General features: G+C 40.5%; 1 protein-coding gene across 1 annotated transcript in view; it reads left to right on the top strand.

Moving 5' to 3' along the window:
* VWF (von Willebrand factor) overlaps positions 1–21,134 on the top strand; it is a 145,887-nt gene extending 124,753 nt beyond the window's left edge. Inside the window, exons 44-52 of the mRNA XM_075441816.1 lie at positions 239–349; positions 2,231–2,414; positions 3,300–3,340; positions 8,164–8,280; positions 11,466–11,564; positions 12,958–13,086; positions 15,206–15,245; positions 19,769–19,866; positions 20,797–21,134. Coding sequence (XP_075297931.1) covers positions 239–349; positions 2,231–2,414; positions 3,300–3,340; positions 8,164–8,280; positions 11,466–11,564; positions 12,958–13,086; positions 15,206–15,245; positions 19,769–19,866; positions 20,797–20,985 — 1,008 coding nt within the window. The 3' untranslated portion in view covers positions 20,986–21,134. The remainder of the gene's footprint in view (positions 1–238; positions 350–2,230; positions 2,415–3,299; positions 3,341–8,163; positions 8,281–11,465; positions 11,565–12,957; positions 13,087–15,205; positions 15,246–19,768; positions 19,867–20,796) is intronic.
* The last annotated feature ends 2,073 nt before the right edge of the window (positions 21,135–23,207 follow it).

The raw sequence follows: 23,207 nt of genomic DNA, 5'->3' as shown, positions 1-23,207 counted from the left end.
CATTTTATTATTTATTTTTTCTGGTAGATAAGGTTAACCATTGAACAGGATCCTGAGCTGGGTGGACTGCTTTTTGGTTTTGTAATAGCAGTGTGTGGCCTTACAGTTCTGTTTTCAAACTCCCCATTCCATAAAAGTTGCTAACATTAAGCATTTATTCCAGTTTTTTCTTTTAGGATTAATCTTCTCCTTTGTCTTCTGTTTTTGGATCAGTCAGTCCTTTTCTGTTCTCCAACAGGGTTACAAGTATATCATCCAAGAAGGGGAATGTTGTGGGAGATGCCAGAAGACTGCCTGTGAGGAGCAGCTATTCTGGTCTCGGGGTGATGCAGATCCTCGTTTGCATGAGGTGAGGTGGTGGTGGTGTGGACGCTTCTTCTTCTAGCGGAAGTGCCCTGGAGTTATGTTGTGTTCCATGGGAGGAGATGAGGAAGTTATGTGTTATTTCTGCTATATGGCAAGCAGCACTGAAAAACAGTTTTTTTGGGAGGCATGTGACTTACCCACTTGTTTCTAACAAGCAAACGCTCTCTTCCATTTTCAGGGTCTAAGGAAGCAATCTTTTTATGTAAATTTTCACACATACTAACTCAAAAGAATACTAACAGGATGTTCTTCTTTGGCTGTAAGATGTTTGTTTAAATTATTCCAGATTAATTTGTATTACTCTATGGATAACAGGCAGGTGGGGTAGTGGATTGCTTGACTTTCCTGGTTCTATTCAAATAGAATGTCCTAGTTGGTATGCACTGAAATGTTGGGAATTAAATGAGGGTAAACCCATGAATTATTCTCTGGTTGCTAAAGACGATTGCTGCATGTCAGATCAGACCTTGGTGGTCCAGGCCACGCTTGTCCTCTGCTTGGAATAACAGTTTATTTTGAGCAGTGTGCCTCTTCCCTTAGCATTCAAAGAGCCGAACGGGAAGTGAATACCTGCAACAGCCATTTGAAATGTGCAGCAGATATCCTACCACTCTGGAAAGCTGGGTGGATCTTTGTTTCTTTTCTTGCCTACATTTTTCATTCCTTCAGCCTGTTCAGTTTGTTCTGTCCATCAGCCACCCGTCCTTGGCAAGCCTTTGCCTGCCCCAGTAGCACTGAACTGCTTAATCCAATGCAGAGTTTGGATTCAACAAAGGTGGGAACAGTGAGTTAAATATGTTTAAAATAATAGACCGTCTCCTCATCTTTTCTTCCCTAAGTGTTGTTTGTTGTAGTGTGTCTGCATTTTCATCTATGTCTCGCTTTCACACGTTTGATATTGTCTTTTAAAAAATTTCTTTTGCAAAGGCAGTCTACTGATGTCTTTTCAAAAGTTAATGTAACATTTTGCAGCCTGCCTCTTCCTGGATTTTACCAAGGGCATTTCTTGATGTGGATCGATAGTCTGCTCTGCTGCATAAAACCAGCCTTCAGAAGGCCTGATTTCAGTTGTCCTAATGGAGTAATAGATCCTTGTACTCTGCTGTCCCTTTGTTGCTGTGTCCTCTTTGAACTCTTCTGTCATTAACAAAGACCCATTTAAAAAATGACAGAAAAGTATTCCTTAACTTTCTGAGTAAAGATGTTTGAATTTACTGGAGCTGTGGGTCTGATTCTCACTTTGACTGTTCTTGAAGTGTATTCAAAGAGTATTTGAGGCATAGAGCTTCAAAGCAGTGATCAGCTCCTCCCAGTGTTGAACTGTGACAGCATCTTCTTGCTGGCCCGTGGTGGTCTCTTCCCATAATAACATGTGAAATTCCTGCCTTCTCTGACCCATGGGTGATTATAACCAGTAGGTCTGTCATTTGCAATTATTTTCAGGTCTAGAGCCTCTTGCCAAAGCCTCCTTTAGGCTTAGTAGAGCTGACTTTCATCAGGTTCTAGCAGAAAGAGGGCCAGCTAGGCTACAGCGCAATGCAGTGCAGCCAGCTACAGGGTAACAGATGTAGATTTAAGTCTAGTTAAGAGTGCTTTTTCTTCTGCACGTGTTATTTTACTTCCCCCTTTGTTTTTCACCATAATAATACTCCTGTATCTCCTATAGTCTGCAAACCAAGCAACAGACTGTTCTATAAACTGATTGTTGTGGTAAGGATTTCTGGAGAATTGTTGAGTGACAGACTGTTCCTGACACAGTAAATGTGCTTTTTGCAACCCAGCGTGCTGGTCGTGGTGATCTTTTCTCTATCCACTGGCATAAGTACTGCTGCCTGTATTTAATCCTTTTCCAATTTCCCATCAGGTTGGCACAGAGTGGCGATCCCCCTTCAATCACTGCATTATCAATGAGTGTGTCCGGGTGAACAATGAGGTCTTTGTGCAGCAGAAGAATCTTTCTTGCTCTCAAATGGATGTGCCTGACTGTCCAGAGGGAACTGAACTACGTTGTGACCAAATAATAGACTGCTGTCCTTCCTGCAGATGTGGTGAGGTTTTGCATATGACAAACGGAATCACTAGAGAATGAATCATCTCGTGTCTTGATCACTTGTTTCTCAACAGCAATTTCAAAAGTGTGTGTTATGGAAGTATAGTACTACTTTGAAGCTCTTCTGTATAATTTAGACACTGGGTACAGTAGCACCTGCTGCTGTTACTTTCTTTTTCTAACTAATATCCTCTGTCTCCTACTGAACTGCTTACTGTTGAAGTTATTTTGCATTGCTTCAGAGAGAGATATCGGTCTGTGTGTCTACAGCTCTAGCCTGCATTGTTAAGCATTTAGAAGAGGTCTTGAGATGCTTTTGGCCTAGGAAGGTTCAACCCTTTCCCCAGTGCCTGCTATGAACAGGCAGTTTGCATGCAGCCATGCTGTCTTCTGCACATCTCTGAGCATTGTGACTGTGGCCATTTCCTAGCATAGTCTTGGGTCAAAAGTCCAAATCAGAAGATCTGTCTAATCGGCCTCAGTCTGGGAAGACTTCCACTCATGTTTAGTTGACAAGTGTATATGCAGCCACAGAGTGAGAAGCTAGCAGTGGGAGGAGGAGGAGAAATACGCACTGCAACTTACAGAAAACCTGAGTGCATCTTGCGAGAGTGTGAGGCTTGAACTGGAGGGGAACATTTATATAGCACCATTTACTTGTTCAAAGCAGCTCAGCAAGAGATATTTGAAGGTGGAATTTAGGATAACTCTGACAAATTGCTATCTTTCTAGGTATAATGTAAGAGGGCTCAATTATGCCTCTGGATCTAAATGTCCTCCGCTGGAACTCTAATAAGTCAAAAAAGCATACCTGTGGTTTATTAAATCTCCGTAATGTCATGATAATGGTAATGCTAAATGGAATATTATCTTCTTTTTTCAGTACCCCTGAATGGTTGTCCTCTGAATGGCACTGTTATTGGGGTAAGACACGATTCCTTTTATTGGCTATGGTGGTAAGACATTTAGATGTATGAATAAGCTTTTGAAGAACATGAACTTGCCTGAATACACATGAGCATACAGGGCAGCTTTGTTCAGACAATCTCTGCGAGTGAGACCTTGGGGTAAATGCAGTGGTGAAGGGCTCATCACGTGTATGTCCAGTTCATGACCCTGCCACTGTCTTCCTAGATGACAATGAACGTCTCTGCAAAATGGGAACAGTAATGTTTCCTTATCTTGAAAGGATGCTTGAGAAAAATGCTTAGAAACTGTGGTAATCTGTGTTGTGCAATGACTTGCAGGCTATCAAACACACAGGAAACTCTCTGTGAGGGATAATCTCAAAAATGATCCTTGCCCACTTCAGGGAAGCAAAAACTTCCCGTATTCTACCTAGAGGATAAAGCAGATTAAAAAAGGATGGAGACTCTTACTCCACCTGTGTGGAAGGAGGGGTATCCCTGCTTGGCTATTAACAGGAACAGGAAAGCTGAGCTTCCTCACTGTTTGACCTCTGTCCCCCTTCAAGATCCCTGCTGATATGCCCTCAGAGGAAATTTTTTCTCAACTGCATATTTAATGGGTAGATTAAGAATGTTTAACCCAGCCCATGACAGTGGGAATGATGGGAGTTAAGCATCTGATCTCATTTATGCCGAGTTTATCTTTGGAGAGCTCTGTCAATTGTCCATTGTTTCCCTAAATCCATATTCTGGCAGCACCTCTGGTGTCAAAGAGCTCTAAATATTCTCATTATCCCCCAGGGAAACAGGTCCTCTTTAGTCATTTAACCTAACTTTTAACCTACATATTCCTGCATTGGCAATGTACGTCTGGCTTTTTCATATATTTAAAAGGTAAGTTTACCCAAATCTTTTTGGACATCTGAGGTATGGCAGAGAGAACCTTTCTCCATCTATTTCTTCTGGTTTAGATTTTTTTCATAGTCAACAGGCATAAGTTTATCAGCTTGTTAGAGCTAAAGGCCTGTCATCAAGCATCCATCATTCTGCATGGTGATTATTTCCCTGTAGAATTAAATCTGAGGAGTAACTCTGCCTTTCTTATCAAAATACTGGGAGAAGGGTTTTTAAGTGGTAAAATCTGAAATAATCTGCTTTCTCTTTGATTACTCTCTTTGTCTCCTCTATAGTATGCTGTCAAAACTAGTTGTGGCGTTTTATAAAGACCATGCTTGTAGAGAGTGTCATGCAGTATAGTAATCGCTAGCTCCTGCCACCTTTTGTTATATAGGTTATGCATATACATATGCATTCTGTGTTGCAAAAAGAAAACTTTTCAGTGGCATGCTGTTCTTTCATGAACAACTAATTTTTTCTCTTCCAACAAAATGTTTACCTTATCTGTCCAGCAAAGTTTTTATTCTATTTTCAAGTGTTGTAAAACATTTTAAAATATTTTAAAATGAAGCATAAGCAAATCTTGAAACAAAATGTCATGTTGAAGGCAAAATGAAAAGTATCTGTATTTTGAAGACTTAAAAATAAGATGTTTCAGCTGCTGTAATATTGAAAAAAAATCCTATCTTAATAAAATTTTCCCTGTTTGGAATTAATTCATAAAGTGTTTCAGCTGACACAAAACTACATTTTGACTCACTTACTATCTGACTATATATAAAAGCTGTCTTTAAAATTTTTTTCTTTTTATTTTTTCTTTTAATACAGCTTTTAAAATGCATTACTGATCTTCCTGACAATTGGTCATTTTTTCAGACACTGCCTGTGCAAAATTTTGGGGGTGTAGGTAGACCCCAGCTGTTACGTTACTTCTGTGCTCTTGCTGTCGCAAATGTGAAGCATTACTGAAGTTAGCATTCAACAACACAGTTACCAAAATATTTTCTCAGTATGGAGAGTGTGAAATTCGAGTTGAGATATAATCTTGGAAGATTTCTAAAAAAAGTGTCCGTTTTGATTAAAAAAAAAAAGTAATGCTTATATTAGAACTTGTCTTAAATTAATGAAATTTTCTCTTCAATTAAACTAGCTTCATTTAATGGCTTGTTGTAAGCTAGTGAGCTATATGTCTGAAAGCTTTTGAGCAGCTGGTGTTACTACAGCTTTGTCTTAACACTATTCTCTACTTCAATGACTGTTCCAGAGTTCTGGTCAGGAAGGAAGATGTGGTGTCCACAGAAATTTATACTTCCTGGATTTCAAAACCTTTATTCAGAGTCCTTTAAGAACAGGTTTCAAGTTTCATTTTATATCAAGGGAAAACTTTGCTCCATTAACTCATTCACTGAATAGTTCCAAGTTTTTGCGTCTTTTACTGCATTCTGTTAACTGACTGTGTCCTTAATCCCTTTACATTTTTGTCCTGTATCTGGTTACCAATATTATATTCCAGTAATTTGGTGTATTGCATTCACTCTGCTGTTCTTAACAATACTGTGGGCTTTAACTACAGACTTCCAAGCAGGTGGCTGTATTTACCAAAAGGATTATCTATATCACTCATCTGTTTTCCCAGGCTTTTACTGAGTGGCATTTTTGAAGGACATATGAGTAGATTTGGGCTTTATGCAGGTTATTTTGGTTGCACTAACACTGGGTTAGCAGATGTTGACATTTCATTCTAAGTTAGCCAAGAAAACACATGATAGGTGTATTATATAAAGGGAAAAAGATGTATCAATCCATTATTTCATTCAGTTCTGTCATGCTAAGCTATGTTTGTTCACAGAAAGCCATTGTTAAAGCCATTTGCATGCTGATCCCTAAATGCATTTAATAAATATCATAGAACTAAGCTGTGATGCAAACTGTGGATCAAGGTAAGACCTTTCACCAAGAGTTCAAGTCACTTTTGTGTGAGGATTTTGTTTCAACATGCCTCTAGTAAGTCCTATGTTCCTGCCTGTAACAGTGATTTTAATGTAAATTCAACTTTATCTGTCTTTTTTGTCTTTACTTGGAATGTTAGAACTGTTAGAAGATCCAATGAGGGTATAATTTCTAATATCAGTTGTGGCTTTATAGACCCCTTCTTCGTGATGTGAAAGCGTAGAGCTGCTGAGGCATTCTGTGATAAGCATTTACTTCTAGGGGGCATGAATTAAGTATAATTATGATACTAAACGGAACAAACCCAAACATACGTTGAAACAGGTCAACATGATGAGGACATCTCCCAGATTTGCAAGGCTTTTGTATGTACACACACATGCGTGTGTGGAGCTACTAACCAGCAGTACTAGTGTCAGTGGATTGATTGCCCCTTGTAGTCCGTACTAGAACTATCACTCTGGTGTCTGAATGCTTTCCAATGTTGAGAGTAAACAAAAAGTCTGGAGTTTCATATGACGTTTGCTACCTGCCCCTCTCCCACAGGAGTATGTTACAAGTGTGTCCTCATGCCTGCATCCATTGAGCTCTTTTAACCCTCCAGATTAATGACTTGATATTCACTATAAAAGGTTAAAACAAGAAAGCTGAAGAGCCCCGTGATGAAGTCTCAAGCTGAGTTGTTAAAAGACAGGGATCTCCCCATTGGTATTACCACCTCCATCATGTAGTATGTAGGGGATCTTTTTTCTAGACCTCTGCAAAACAAAAAAAGTAATTGCTGTTGCTGGTGCTTTATAGAAAACCACTGAGGCCTGAGGACCTCAGTTGTGCTGGGGTGCAGAGTAAAAATGTGGTTAAAATTCTTTAATCAGAACATTTGTCCTTCAGTGTATGTGTCAGAGTATTGGCTCTGAACTATCCAGAAACACGTTACCTTTACCTGTTGCTCTGGCCAGCTTCTTGGTTTTGCTCCATTTGTACCATGAGCGTTTACTAGCGTGGAACAACAAAAAAAGGAATTTGAGGATATGTATAGTAAGTAGAATGGGAAATTCCTGTTCCAAATGAAATCAACAGTGACATTCCATTGACTTTTGAAGCACAGTTCAAAGCTTTTATAATCTAGCAATATTCAGTGTCTGCTTATCTTATTTATTAGGTTTTAGAAGTTCTTTGTGAAAATCTTCAGTAGGCTCCTCCCATTTTGTTCCTTCACCCTAGTGGATTGTTATTTTGGGGTTGAAATGAAAGGTTGTGCGCTTGGGAGGCAGAAAGACTTTGTATTTAGGATTCCTTTCAGTGCTAGGAATCCAATTACTAACTCCACACACTTTAGTTTCCCATTTAATAATTTGACATTTTTACTAAATATTTTAAATGCCATTTTTTCTTGCTTTGAAAAGGTGATGGGATTTAGCAAATAAGATTCTGAGGAAGAGCTCAGGTAATTTGAATTGTGTGCCAGCTCAGACACTGATCTGCTTGTAACTATGGACAAGTCCAGTTCTTCACTCAGTAATTCTGTTTCTGTTTTTGTTTTTCTTTATCCTTTCTCAATTTCAAGCTTTTAGGCCACTGGAGATTGTAAGCAGTATTATTACAAGAACAATAACAAGTAATTTCTGCCCATGATCTGTGGGTTGCAATGGTTCAAGAATAAAAACTCATTGGTGAACCAATTCATTACACTCAGGAAAAATTAACTGGTGGCAACCACCTAACACATCGTCAGGATAGCTCAGGACAAAATATTCCTCATCCATTTGAAGGAATTCCCTTCTTGAAAAACAGCTGTATTGGTTGTTGTGGAATTACAGAAGCAAGAATTTGTGTCTCTGGAAAGTGAGGGCACTGCTTTTCAGTTTTCTCTTGCAAAGAATTCCAATGCAAGATTTAATGAAAGAGATTTAACCTAGATAAAATTGCTCATTTATTTGAGTTTTGTTGAAAAGACAATTACTGACTTACAAACCGGTTCTAATGTTTCAGCCATGGAGACGACTGATGGTGGATCAATGTACAACATGTGTCTGCTCCCTCCAGTCAACATCTTCTCGGAGATACACTCTGACATGTACAAAATTAAGCTGTGAACCATGCCCAATAGTAAGTGCAAGTGGTCTGGATGTTCTGGTTAAGAATGTCTCTGATGAGAAGGTCATGTTCTTCATTGTATACACCAGTTTATGTTCTGTGCAACTCTGGGGTCTCTTGCATTTCTTCAATTTTTTCTGAGAAGTCAAGGCTCCATATTCCTCTTTCCCTGAATTAGATGAAATATACCAAATGTGATCTAAATCCACGGTGTAGGAAAGGTAACTTTTCATAGTACTTAGGTCCACAGGCACATTTTATTGTATGTTTTATACTATTTACCTTTAGGGCAAAGTAAAGTTTGGCAAGTCATTTGCAACAGGAACTGCTGTGTCTCCTTTCCTACAGTATGATCTGTCCCTCCAGGGACCAGTAGCTCAGCTAGATATGCATGCTTCAGGGACTTCCGATGACTATTCCAAATTGTCTAATAGCCAGGCTCAATAATATTTCTGTCTCATTCCCAACCATGCCTTAGGTGATTTGAGGTAATTGTCCCCTTCAGTTCCACTGGCCTTTTTCAAGTCTTTGCTGCTGCTTTGCTGCCATCATCTGCAAGGAGTGAGCTTGGCTGGGAAAGACAGAGGCAAATAGCTCCTATTTTTACTCCACTGACCAGTGGTGTGACTGGAGTGCCTGACTAGTTCTGCTCAATCACATAGTTTTCTCTCTTAGCATCAATACCTCAGGTAGAAGGAGACCTAAGCAAGTTGCAGAGGCTAGCTTAATCTCTGTCTGAAGAGCACAGACCAGCAGCTAAGTTTCACAGAAAAAGGCTTAAATGCCTCTTCCTCTTCTGCTTTTCTCTGGATAATGGATGGAGCCCAATGGCCCCAACCAAACCCAGGGCCAAGCAGTGGCCTTGGCACCAAAAAGCCACATCTCTAAAGTATGGGGTTTCCAGCTGATATCCAGGAGAGGCATACATGTTACAGGGCTTTGGATGAGTCCATTTTTCAATCCCCAAGTAGATCTGGAAAGGACAATGCAGTAAGTCAAGTTTCTCTGGTTTCATCTGTAGTAATAAACTAAACAGAGGGAGACTGCGGGCTCAAATTATGTCCTGCAACCACTTATCTTGAAGAATTATCAGCAGTGTCCCAGCTGGCCTATCTGAACTAACAAACTTCCAAATGATGCCTGGGCACAGGTCAGTGGTTAGGGCCCCAGGCCAGCCTGTTTTGTGGGCAGAATGCAGTTTAGACATACGTATGTGTTCCACTTGTCTGCGGGGCCAGAAAACTGGCCTTGACCCCCTTTATTTGCTGATACAGGTGTAGCCTGTGAAAAAAGGGAGAATCTGGAATACTTTAGGAGGTTCTGGACCCTAATATCACCCCTCCTATAAGATATGATTATAGACGCAGGCTTCTGAAACAAAAATAAATGGCCAAGCTCAGTGCTGAGCATCTTCCTCACTTCCACAAAATATAACCTGGCAGATCAGGATAAAAAACCCAGATACACTAGAATGAATCTGTGCCCAGAAACACGTGTGCATGTATATGTTCCCACACAAAAATACACAAACATCAGTTCTTGCTTTTCAATGCAAGAAGCCAGCTGTAGAAATTAAAGGTAGTGGAATCAATAAAATACGTGGTAAAAAAGTGGGGAAACATTCATCTCCTGTTCCATTCCCCACCCACACAATTCCCAAGCAGCTCCTTTCCCCTACCTGACCCAAGAGTACAGACTAAACAAAAAACTCCGAAGAAAGGGCAATTTCCAGTTGGGCTTATTAAGCACTATGAACTTGGGTTCAGGAGATGTGCAGCTACCCAAGGGAGGTTGCAGGTCTAGGTGTACGTATCCCTTTGTAGCCATTGTAATGAATCTGTGGAGCTTTAGGGGGAAAAAAGTATCTAATAAGATATAGCCTGTCTTCATCCCTCGAAGGCCAGTGGGATTCACACACATGCTTGGGATCTTTCCTGTCTCACAGTCATTGATTTCATGGTACACCCAGATTAAAAGCAATTCCTTCGTAATGGATAAAATCATGGGTTAAGAGTATATGCTCTCTAAGGAGCACCTGCTTTCTACTGGATTCTGAAGCTGTGAAAATAAATGCACTGGTAATTGAAGTGCAGCCAACTGCAGCATATTCTGCTCATCAGGGTCATTTTTTGGGGTCACTTTAAGACTTTAGGTGCTTACATTTTTGCTAGTAGAGCAAGTTCACCTAAATAACAATGAAATGTGTTTTCTTCCAGTGATTTAATAGTAACCCCCCACCCTCCCCAAATTCTTTTTCTATAAAAAACATATGGATAACATGCATGCCTTCACTCAACCAGAAAGTGTTTGTTGTCTTAAAAATGTTCAGCTCATCATAAGCAGCTGTTGGTTATGTGTAGCAGCTGGAGACATTACTGTGGGACACTTCATGTGTTAACTCAGTTCCTTTCTGGTTTTTTTTTTCTTCTTTCTTTCCATTACCCACTCTATACCTTTCTTCCTCTCCATCTAGTGCTGCTCATTCTCCCATGCTCCTTTCCATGCCACTGTTTTTTCATTCCTGTGCCATTTGTAGGGCTCCATTATTCCTCTTTTCTTTCTTCTTCTTTTTTCATTTTATTATATCATACCCTCTCTAATGCTCTTTTTACTTTCTTGTTTTATCATGCCATTTTCTTTTTCTTTCCATAGTCCATGTTTTCCACCTTAGCCTTGTTCTCCCCTTTCCCTGCCTGCTACGTTGTGGTTATCTTGCCCTTGTCTCCTAGTTTAAGCACTGCAAACTACTTCCCTAAGTTGCACTGCGTAGTATTCATTAACTTTACAGAGAAGCTCCTGCACACCACAAATGTGAACTGTATGTCACTCAAAACATTTAAAGAAGTTTCTTACCCTCTCCTATTGTCATCTTTTGTTTAGCAGACCTGACCTTACAATGGTTACAGTCAAAGAATATTGAATTTAGTGGACACAGGAGGCTTTATACTTGGAAATAAAATTTTCTCCCTATTGTACAATAAACCAGTGCAAGGATTAATACCAGTCTTTATAAAACCAAACAATGAAAGAATGCAACTAATTAGATTAAGTTATTCTAGTCCTACTGTTTTAAAAAAGCATTTTGCTGGCTAGCACTTTGTCTACTGCTTTTTTTTAAAAAAAAACCCCTCTACGAATATGTGTAGGAAGCGTGGTTAAAACAAAATAAACACAGAAAAATATCCTTTACCTTCTAGAATTACAGAATGCAGGAAATCCCTGGTTCTTGCTGTGGAAAATGTGTGCCAACTTCATGTGGCATCAGGCTGAGAGATGGAAGGCTTAAATACCTTCAGGTAAGTTTTAAGCACTCTTATTTATGAGTAAATGTAGCACAGACTCCTGATGAACCCAACAAGAGTGCATTTTTTTTACCTTTTTGGTTAGGCAGTATGGTATTACTAGTGCCTTTTCTTTTATATGCCAGAATAGTTTCTCAAGAAAGTTCTTTTTCTGTTGTTGTTTGTAAATGAAAAAAAGGAGGTAAGACTTCATGCCACAGTGCAAAATGTGGAGGGACATTCTAGATGCACCCACAAGCATGAATATTATCAAGGAACTTTAACTGAAGTATGAGCTCAAGCAACTACTTAGAGGAAATTAAAAACCTTTTTGTAAAAGAGAAATTGCTAATTAAAGTTGAAAATGGGAATTTTTAAAAATTTCTTCAGCATGGTATGTTCTTAAACAGCAGTTGATATTTTTCTGGTTAAAATACATTGGCTTGTCACAAGAAACAGCAGATAGCGTTTTTTTTTCATTCCATTACTGAGCTAAGTTTTAGATGGGGAAAGTATGGGAAAAGCAATGAAGCTGGTGAAGGGTCCAGAGAACAAGTCTTATGAGGACTGGATGAGGGAACCGGGGTTGTTTAGTCTGGAGAAAAGGAGGCTGAGGAGAGACCTTGTTGCTCTCTACAGCTGCCTGAAGGGAGGTTGTAGCAAGGTGGGTGTTGGTCTCTTTTCCCAAGTAACAAGTAATAGGACGAGAGGAAATGGCCTCACGTTGCCCCAGGGGAAGTTCAGCTTGGATATTAGGAAAAATGTCTTCACAAAAGGTTGTCAAGCACTGGAACAGGCTGCCCGGGGAAGTGGTGGAGTCACCATTCCTGGAGGTATTTAAAAGGCATGTAGACATGGGGCATAGGGACATGGTTTATTGGTGGACTTGACAGTGTTAGGTTTACGGTTGGACTCGATGATCTTAAAGGTCTTTTCCAACCTAAATAACTCTATGATTCTGGGGGGGTGGCGGGTGCTGGGAGGGATTTTATGTGCTTTGTTTAAAGAAGCTCCCAACTCAGCCAGAAGTTAAATATTAATATATATGTTTCTTTAAAAGACAATTCATAGGCCAAACTCCCAAGTTTCTCACTTGGACAAGTTTCTCTTTTAAGTTAATGGAAATTTCTTTTTTTTCTTTTTCAGAGAGCTGAAAAAGGTCAGGTTTTGGCAGTCTTGACTAAGCTGTAATCAGTATGCCTATAGAAGTATATAGAAGTAAATAGAGGATGATGACTTTGTTGATTAACAATTATCTTTTCTAAAGACTTCTGTTTTTTATAAACGTCACCACCATGGTACATTAATTGAAATATCAGTAAAGCAAAGGTCAGGTTGTACAGTATCCTGAAATGTTGCTGTCCCATGTCGTTTCTGTGTAAAGCTAACAACCCTTAAATCTTTACAGCCAAATGAATCACTTCAGGATGGCTGTGATAGTCACTTCTGTAAAGTAAATGAGAAAGGGGAATTTATCTGGGAAAGGAGAATCACTGGCTGTCCTCCGTTTGATGCCAGAAGATGTTTGGCTGAAGGAGTAAGTATTGAAATGGGTCCTGTTTCCAGGTTTCCTTATGGGCTCTGTCCTGATTACGTTTCTGTATATATGCACCTTATGTGTATCAGGGTGGGAAACCCCAACTCTACCCCAGCACCTTGCCTAAACTGAATTTGAACTTACCTTAAAATTCAGAAAACTGTAAATTTTCTTTATTTTAAATTACATGCTGGTTTTATGTGGGACTGTACTGCAGGAGGCACGCTGAGCTTGCAGTAATTCTGTTCCATATGAAGCGGCAAACACAAGAAAATGGTTGTTCTCACAATGTTTTCAGTTTGGTATCCTGAGCAAAACTGTGTGGATAACTACGCAAACAGAGAAAATGGTGAGATCAGCCCCTTTTTTCTATGAATACACATATCACAGAATCACAGAATTTTAGGGGTTGGAAGGGACCCCTATGAGGTTAGGGAATGGAATTTTCACAGTGCTGTTAGAAGAGCTGAAGCTTCCACATTTGCAGTTGTTTTGTACAATGGTATAATAAAAACCCCGCTCAACGCGTCCACCCATCTTTCCCGTGATTTGCGGTTAGCCGTATGCTGAGGAACAGAGTGCAGGTTGGAGTGTAGCATGTGGGGTCCTGCTTTTGCTCGTCTCGCATCACACAGGTGTTTATACCCACCTGTCCCCATTTTCTTGGGCACAACAGGTAGCAGGAAGCCTTCGACAAAGCTCATGCCCAAACCTCTCTCAACATACACACCAAGGAAATGGAGGATTTGGTATGTGTAATTGTCATGGTTTGGCTTCAGTTGGCAACAAAAGAACCACGCAGTTGCTCTCTCACTCTTCCCCCTCCCCAGTGGGATGGGAGGGTGAATCAGAAGGAAAAAAGCAAAACTCATGGGTTGGGATGAGAACAGTTTAACAGAATGGCAAAGGGAGAAGACAGTTACAATCAATAATACTGATAAAAAGAATATACAACATGCAGTGTTCTCACCACCCGATGCTCAGCTTGCTCCTGAGTAGAAAATCCCCCTCCTTCAGCCAGCTCCCCACTTAAATACTCAGCATGACATCCCATGGTATAGAATATCCTATTTGATTGGCTGGTTAGGGTCAGCCCAGCCAGCTGCTTGTGAAAACTAACTCTATCCCAGTTGAACCCAGGACAATAATGCAGGAAGAATAATGCTTCTACACTGCATTTCTCTCTTTGCGAAATCAGTGTAGGACACACAGCTGCGTTATAAAAGCAAAGATTTAGAGAAATGCTGGATTATGTTACAGCCTTGGGGTTATTATCATATTCTAAAGGTCTTCATTGTAAATCGATGAAAAATAGTTTACTTTTTAACCAGAACTTCCCAAACTGCATTTATTCTCCTCCCATCAAAAAAAATTGAACTACTTCAGCTATAAAATTAGTGGTTTTCCTCTAGCTGCAGATGGAAAGTTTAGTTTTTTAATTAAAAAAGCCTCCAAACTTATGCATGTAAGTTCAGGTGTTTATTGCAACAATGACATCACCTTGCAGGGTAAATATTTCTCCATTTTTCCTTTCACTATGGGTTTTCAGTAATTTTCCAGCATACATATATTTCTGAAATTTATTTTCTACATGATATTAAAGAAACAAGAAAAATAATATTTTTGGCTGTTGAAAGTTATTTGACAGATGTGATATTTTATGATGATTTGTCTGTAGATTTTCAGCTGTTGTGGAATAGGCATGGTTTCATCTATGTTGATTAAAAAAAAAAGCAGGAGGGACTGTTTAACTTCCTTTCTTAGAGACGTAAGACTTGAATGCTATTGTTTTTATCACTGTGGTTCCCAGAAATTTATTCATATTCAATGTCTTGTCTTTAGAAAGCTCCTAATATAACGTGAAAGCAATACTTTCAGGTGTCGAACTTGCTAATGTAGTCCATTATTTCCAATCAGCTGTCAACAAATACAATCACAAGTTCAAAACCTTAAAATGGATAGAGATGATGACTAATGTAGATTTATGTTTTTGTACAATATAGAAATACAATTTTCTTGCCTAATACCCTGTTTTAAACATCCCTTTATGTTCTTTCAGCAGAATCAACGTGTATTACCTGTATCAAAATAGAAGTTTTCTTTTTTTTGTATTTTTTAGGGCAGAATTGCAAAAGTTGGCAATACCTGCTGTGACACATGTAAGTAAATAAGCCAAAAGTTTTGTATGGAAATTGCAGAGAGTGTCAACTACTGGGTAAGGAGCTACGTTTTGCATAAAATGCAGTTTAATGAAACAGAGCTAAGCAATGTGGTTAAAATAAACCACCAAACAAGTCCGCCCTCTGACTGGGACACTGCTGTCATGTTTTGTCCACTAGAACACATGTTTTGACAGTATTCACAAGTGCTTAGAAAGAAACAGATACTCTCCACATTTTATGTAGATGTTAATTATGAATGCTTTATTTTATTGTTCATCTGAAAATAACAGGAACAGCATTGCACACACAGGTTGACAAGTCACATAACCTGATACTGAATGTGTGAGGCAACCACTTCATGAATAATCAATCAACTTAAAATGAATTTAGAAAAAAAACCCTAGTGGCAGTAATGTAATTTTGATTAGTTTTTGATAATGTAATAACTAAAAAATGTTTAGGGAAATGCTTGTCAAAGGTGCATTTGTATTGAACAGCCTGCCTGACTGCATCTTAAATTCGGCAGTTTAGGACTCAGTCCTGCAACTCTTAATTTAATGCATGGTGTAGACAATCCAAATGTCAGTCAGGCTGTGAGCATAGGCAGGGTTTGCTTACATGAGGAAGGATTGCAGGGTTGGGTTCTTATTTCTAAAATGAATCTCTGACACTTTTGTGAACAGACAACCTCTCAGTTTTCTGCTTTGTACGTTAAAAATTAATAATACTGTAGCTCATTTAAAATAATTAAAAAGTAGTGACAAAAGATTGATATTCTCTTTTAAGGTCAGAATATCAACATCTTGCCTGTGTTCCATTATCTCTCTCTTTTTTTTTCTCTCTATGCGTGTGCTAATAAATAAAAGATGGCCAGCATAGCAGCCATCACCACACTGGCACAGTGACTGCTGTAGTAATACCCCTGATGAAGGATGGTAACTCCTGTAGAGTTTGCAGCCATTGCCTGTCTGTACAGGCACTGAGTTCCGGCTTGAGAAACAGAAGTCAGAAAGCTAGTGAGGGAGACTGTCATCAAATGGCTCAAACGGGTAATTTAGTTAAGAGAGCATTGATCTCCTGGGCTTCAAGTAAGGAATACTGAAAATTATTTATTAACAAAAACAGATTTGAAGATTTCAAAGACAGGGTTGTGGGCAGGCTCTACAAATAGAGCGTGCCTACCACTGCAGTTGAGGAGAGCAACCCAGTTCCAAATGAGCACAGCTCAATACGTATTTTTATTTAACAGTTATAGTGACTTAAATGTGCTACCTCCTTGCAGCAGGAAAACCAAACTGATCTAAGTGAAATATCACATGCTTAAAAATGCGCATTTTGTGTGGGCCTTTAGATCTTTATTCCCATTGGTGTTTGCTTGGATATAGCTCAAAACTGAAACATCCCATATTACAGCAGAGACCTCTTCGTGGTTGGTTCTCTATTCAGGGCCTTTCATAAGGAAAAAGCCAACATACTGCATCCAGCCAACTAACCATGAGTTATCAAGTGAAGGACGGTGACTAACACACAGCTTTGAATCAAACAGATACTTCTATATACCAAACTCTCTTCTCTATATATATTCCTATATTCCTATATATTCCTATATGGGACTCCATAGCAATATGCCATCTGTTACACACTCTGCATGGAACACCAAGGCTTGGCAAAGCTGCTGTAAAACCAGAGTAATTTAGTTATGCTTAAAAGTCAGGTAAGAGAATAATCAGTTTCTCATGGACGCAGAGACTTAGATATAGGTTACATTGCCTTCCCAGGTTTTGAGAGAGTTTGTCTTTCAGACACCTTAGTACCATAAAGAATTGGGCAAAGAACTCGTTCTCTCAAGTTCAAAGCACAGTTCAGGGAGATGCCTTTGGTTCAGTAGGGTCCTACGTGGCTTTGAGCAAGGGTTGTTTAAGAAGCCAGTTTCCCTTTCTGTGTTATGCCTTGGCAACTGGAGTTCATTAGTATGCCTGAGGTCATTGTTCCAGGTTTTAAGTACATAGGAGCACATAAGTGAACAGCTTATTTTCTTGTTAGATTTTTGTGGTACTAGCAAAGGACTTGATTATTTGCAAAGGATATTCCTTATTTTCCCACTTAACAAAGAAGTTGCATCTCTGCTTCTTGCCTCTTTTCTCTGTTATCTCCATTGCCCGTGCCTTGTTAAGTTACAAGCACTTGCCTTTGCAAAGAAGGCACAGTCTACAAAAACAGTAAAGGAGAGTAGTAAAGTAACTCGAGAACAAGTCAATAAGTCAGGATCAAAAAGGTGATGAAGCTGCGTTGAGTCTGATGACAATTATTCTGTTTGGGTCTTTCAGTTGTGCGGACACAATTGTGTATTCCTTCCAGGTGGACAAGTTTTATGAAATGAAGTGATGAAATCATTAAAAGAGAACTGGCAGCCCTGGAGCCAGAAACACTTTTCAAGCTTTTTTTTTTTTTTTTTTTTTTTTTTTTTTTTTTTTTTAAATGAAACGTAAAGCCTTAGCAAGACACAGAGCCAATTTGGTACTAACATTCCCATGGAAAAGATATTGAAAACTCTGTTTGCTGCTAGGAAGATGGATGCATTTCTCTTGAATTTATGTATCTACTTAGTTGTGTAGTTGGCCAGCTGAATTCCGTCAGCTCTCTGTAATGCTGTTGTGTAGGACATAAAAAATAGTCCAGTATTCTGATAAATACAGAAATTCCATTGGTTAGTTAGAAATGAGTAAAAGTAGGTGCCTGTCTTTACAGAGGCATAGCACTGTGCTAACACTACAAAGAACTGCTGTTTGCAGTGCATAAAACATCCACTTAAAAAAAAATCATTCGCTCCTTCACAAGTCTTTATATGTGGACCAAAGCAGACAAGAGTGTTCAGAACAAAATATTCTGGATTAGTTTGTATTTGAGCACGTCAATGGCAAGGTTCCCTTCAAAAGTGGAGGAGCAGGATCACTGTTGACTGCTGCAGTTAACAGATCATAGCAAACCAACCTCACTTCAGAAAGAAGGATCAGCAGATTCTCTGAGCTTGCACCCTCCACACATAACAAATCCAGACCTACTGCCTCTTGTGTGGATTTCTTGTTAGATGGAAAAAACCAACAGGGACAATTCTATGATTTACCTACCACTAAGAACAAAAAGTATTGGATAACCAGTATGAGAGTTTTTCATGACTTACTGAAGACAGAGGAAAAGTTCCCACTGATCCAAAGTTAGATTTTCACAGAATTATTTTTTTAATTTTATTTTTCTCCCCAGTTTTTCTTTTTGCCACGTTAGTTTTCTGCAAAATCCACCACACGTGCAAGGACTGTTAAGAGTTGTCATATTCAGGAGCCCGGCAGAGGGGAGGCTGCCACGGCTCCATGTCCCCAGGTCCAGGCAACATGAGACTGAGCTTGTACCCCAACAGGCACACACACGTGTATACAACATGCATACACACGTTCTTTATATACACATGCAGAAACACTCAGTACACTGGCAAACAGCACCCACGTTCCCATCCTGATCTCCCCTCTGGCTGATCAGGATGAAGGTCCTTCGTGGTCTTAGGCACTCTCTCTGTCGAGTAACTGGCCCTGCATCGCTGCTAACCGAGACTCATGGGCCCTGTGACCTGTGGTCCAATTCCGGTTGCTGACACAGAAGTCTCCATACACACACATCCACACAAAACAGAGAGTCCATCACCTGGGACAAGCAGTTAGAAATGGAGTTTAATAAGAAGACAGGACAGACTGCAGTGATCAAACGTAAGGCAAGGTCAGGCAAAAGTATGGACCGGCAGCTGTTTAACATGCAACCAGCTCCCTTTATGCCTTTATCCATGCATTTCTCCATGCTTGTTCCTCAGTAAACACCTTAATCCCTCTCTTACCGCACCTTTGGTTCCTCCCCTAAACATCTCATGATAAGTAAGTCTTGTAGAACCCCAAAATGTTCTTCTCTAGCATTGCATAAGGAGTCCCACACAGTCCTGAAGGCAGTGACCCACCTAAGTCTGTAAGGTGATCTGGAGACCTGCTCCCACTGCCTCATCCTGAAGTGCATCCGTGGAAAATGGGATCTCTCTACTGTGACAGCCCCAGGAATAGCCAGGTCAGGGTGTTCTGTTTCTCTGATTAGGTTATTGGGGTTCCCATGTGTGTCATCTTTTTCCTGTGCACCTGATTGCCCAATGTACCATTGAATTATCTTTAAAAACAGAGTTATCTAACACAGAATCCAACAGGTAAAAGGTAAATGTTAGGTTTGCCTAACTTTGAAACAAAACAGTCAGTTGAGAAGAAACATGAGGGAAATCCTGTTCTCCAGTGGAGTTGTAGGGCTGTAGTGTGATATAGTCACACATCTCTACATTAATTACTCTAAGGAGACACACCTAATTCTCTTGCTAGGGATCTTACCAGAAATGACGTCTCACTAACAGCAATTTCAGTAATAAAGGGAAGGGAGTTAAAAACCCCATTTGTCAGCATTATCAAAACATTTTTTTTTCTTTTTCAACTTGGTAGGTGTGGAAGTGGAATGTCGACCAGTAAGTACCAGACTGCAGTACAGGAATGTCAACGGATGTGTGGCTGAAAAGGAAGTGCCTATTTCTCATTGTGAGGTAAATAACAAAAGCAACCTCCCCATCCCAAGGCTCGCCCTTGCTCCCTTTCTCTCTTCCACAGCGGAAAGCTGTGCCTCCACCGTGACTTCAGTAAGTGGAGCATCAGTTTCTGTCCTTCTCATTGATTCACTTATTTGGTGATCCTGAATTTTCGCTATTCAAGCCAGCATGAAAAAAGGCACATACACTAAGGCGTAAAGGCTGTGTTCATACAACTCTCCTTTGCTTCCATCAGAATCATATCCATCTTCAGGCTCTGAAGTTGATTTATAAGAGTGTAAATAGTTATATAGATGCATGATACTTTAATGGACATTTAAACTTGAGCCCTCTGATGCAGCTTCTGTACTTTTTAAGCTCTACAAGTCCTCTGTTACTCTCTGAACTAAGCTGTTTTGTTCTGGGTGTCTTGTGCATTTCTTCCAGAACCAGGTTAGAAGTTTAATTCTCTGCTTACACCTTACACCTTATAGAGCAAATTCTATTTGAAACAGGAACATGGCTTCGCTTCTGGGTGTTCCCACTTCTCTGAGACTGGGAACAAAAGATTACATTCTTTTCCCAGATTGGGTTGTAGCAGGGCAGCTGCTTAATCTGAGATAACCATGTTTCCTACAAGGATTTTATACAACCCTTGTACGCAGTCAAAACTATAGGCATACAAGGGTGACAGTCAAGAAGATGGCTTGCACTCAGCCCCTTGAGTACTCCCTTTAGTTACGGCAGTAGGCAAAATGAGCGTCTATCTTTTCCATGGCTACTGGGAAAAGAATGGGAACGGGGAGGAGAAGTATTCAGAGTGTACATGCCCAGGCTTTTCAGATAGCTGCCTGGCGAAGGGTCTTCTTTTTGAAGGGAAGAACATGGAGTCTGACTGCACCAAGGTCTGGCATTGTTCAAACCTGGTATCTCTTTTTTTCCGTGTAGGGCAAGTGCAGAAGCAATACCAGATACTCTGTTCAGACAGAGAAATGGGAAGATCTGTGCAGCTGCTGTACAGCCACTCAGACCACCATAGTCACGATCCCCCTCCGGTGTGCCAATGGGACGGTGGTGCAGCATTACATCCCTTCGGCCTCTCAGTGCGAATGCTATTCTCGGAAGTGTACAGACTGAATGTTTCCAAGAAGCCCAGTTCTGTAATCTCAAGTTTTATGATGAAGGAACTTTACAGTGCAAGCCTCATTTTCTCTCTGTAGATGGTTTTGTCCAGTAGAATCCTGACTAACTAATTGCATCAACATAGCAAACAATAAAACTTACTTAGCACAACAGAGCATTTTCTGATTATTCTTCGGGTTGTACAGAGATGAGATCAGAATCAAAGAATCACAGAATGGTAGGGGTTGGAAGGGACCTCTGTGGATCATCTAGTCCAGCCCCCCTGCCAAAGCAGGGTCACCTACAGCAGGCTGCACAGGACCTTGTGCAGGAGGGTCTTGAATATCTCCAGAGAAAAATCCACAACCTCTCCGGGCAATCTGTTCCAGTGCTCCGTCACCTTCAGAGTGAAGAAGTTCTTCCTCATGTTCAGACGGAACTTCCTCTGCTTCAGTTTGTGCCTGTTGCCCCTTGTCCTGTCGCTGGGCACCACTGAAAAGAGTCTGGCCCCATCCTCCTGACACCCACCCTTAAGATATTTATAAGCATTTATTAGGTCCCCTCTCAGCCTTCTCTCCTTCAGGCTAAACAAGCCAGGCCCCTCAGCCTCTCCTCGTAGGAGAGATGCTCCAATCCCCTCACCATCCTCGTAGCCCTCCGCTGGATTCTGTCCAGTAGCTCCTCATCTTTCTTGAACTGGGGAGCCCAGAACTGGACGCAGCACTGCAGATAGGGCCTCACTAGGGCAGAGTAGAGGGGAAGGAGAACCTCCCTCGACCTGCTGGCCACACTCCTCCTAATGCACCCCAGGATCCCATTGGCCTTCTTGGCAGCCAGGGCACACTGCTGGCTCATGGTTAACCTGTCATCCACCGGGACACAGACTTCATAGAGGGCGTTTTTGCAAGATAAGAAATATTTAATCTTCCTCTTGATTTGAGCTAACCTTTTTTTTTTTTAAAAAAAAGTATAAATCTGATACAGGAGGTGTATTTAAAAAAAACTAAAAGCAACCCCAAACTTTCCATGTGTTTGTGATGGGATCACTAAGGCTGAGGAATAGGTTTTGGGTCAAAATAGTTTCTCCAGCTCTAGCAGAAGTGTTCTTGAACTAGTGAAAACCCTATATATGTAAGTCATGAAGGGTGACAGCACTCCTGAGAAGCCTAACAGAAAAGTACGGGAAATCAGGTTATCCTTGTGCAGTTTTTAGGCTGGTATCTGTAAAAATGGAAGTCATTCCAGAGGCCATTATCACCATTTCCCCTGGGTCACGGGGAGGAAAGTTTTGAGATGAAGAGCTGTTGCTCCTTACATGAATGCCAATGTCATATGATTAAATGGGTCAAAACACCTCCCCGTCTGCATGAATGTCTCCCTTTGGGAGCAAACAAAAACTCCCTCTGTGCTTTCAACTAAAAAGGCAAGTTGTATTCCTTTTTGAGAGGAACCAGGCAGATCCTTGCTTCTTCTCTTTTGCCATTCAGCTGTGGTTTCAACACATACTGAATTGTAGGCCCTTTTCTCCCTTATTATTCTTTCAAGACATCCTTTGTTGCTGGATACTGCTCGGAGAAGTGCAGGCTTCCTATGCATCTCTGTTTCTTCTGTTACGGAACCACAATAACCCCAGGGAGAGAAACCCAAGTTTTAGCTGGCACCAGCCCCACTTACTTCAGCAGATCTCTGTCATCAGTTTTCCTCCATCCTCGCAGTAGCTTCTTCTTGTAGTTGCTTCTGGATGTTAAGCTTCCTGACGGATGGATTTGGGTCACCCAGGTAATCAGCTGCACAGCATCTCATCTGAAGCTGAAAATAAGAAACTCCTGGAACAGCAGCCTGCAACATCAGAGAGGACAAGAGAAAAGGAGTGGATAGGCAGTAAAAGGCAATGTCTTCCTCTTCCCCTTACCATTGCCATACTGCCCCTTTGTTTCCAGCTTATGGGCAGGGGGACAACACAAGGAGCATCCACAGGACAGAGATGGAGCTGCAGTTTTCTGAACTTCTCAAAAGCAGACATACAGAGGTGGTATTTTCCACCAGCAACAAAGTGGATGGACAGATCTGACCAACAGAGGGGCAAACATTCCTGCTTTCATCACTTATACCTCAACAAGAAAAATCTTGTGGACCTAAGTGTCTCAAGAGACAAACAGACAAAAATAAAGATATTGGCTTTCAGCCTAGAGCAATTAGTAATTCTCCTAAGGAACTCTAGATTATTTATTGGAAAA

The sequence above is a fragment of the Opisthocomus hoazin genome, chromosome 1 (assembly GCF_030867145.1).
Source record: "Opisthocomus hoazin isolate bOpiHoa1 chromosome 1, bOpiHoa1.hap1, whole genome shotgun sequence".
NCBI lineage: Eukaryota > Metazoa > Chordata > Aves > Opisthocomiformes > Opisthocomidae > Opisthocomus > Opisthocomus hoazin.
This window is presented reverse-complemented; position numbering and strand designations above follow the sequence as displayed.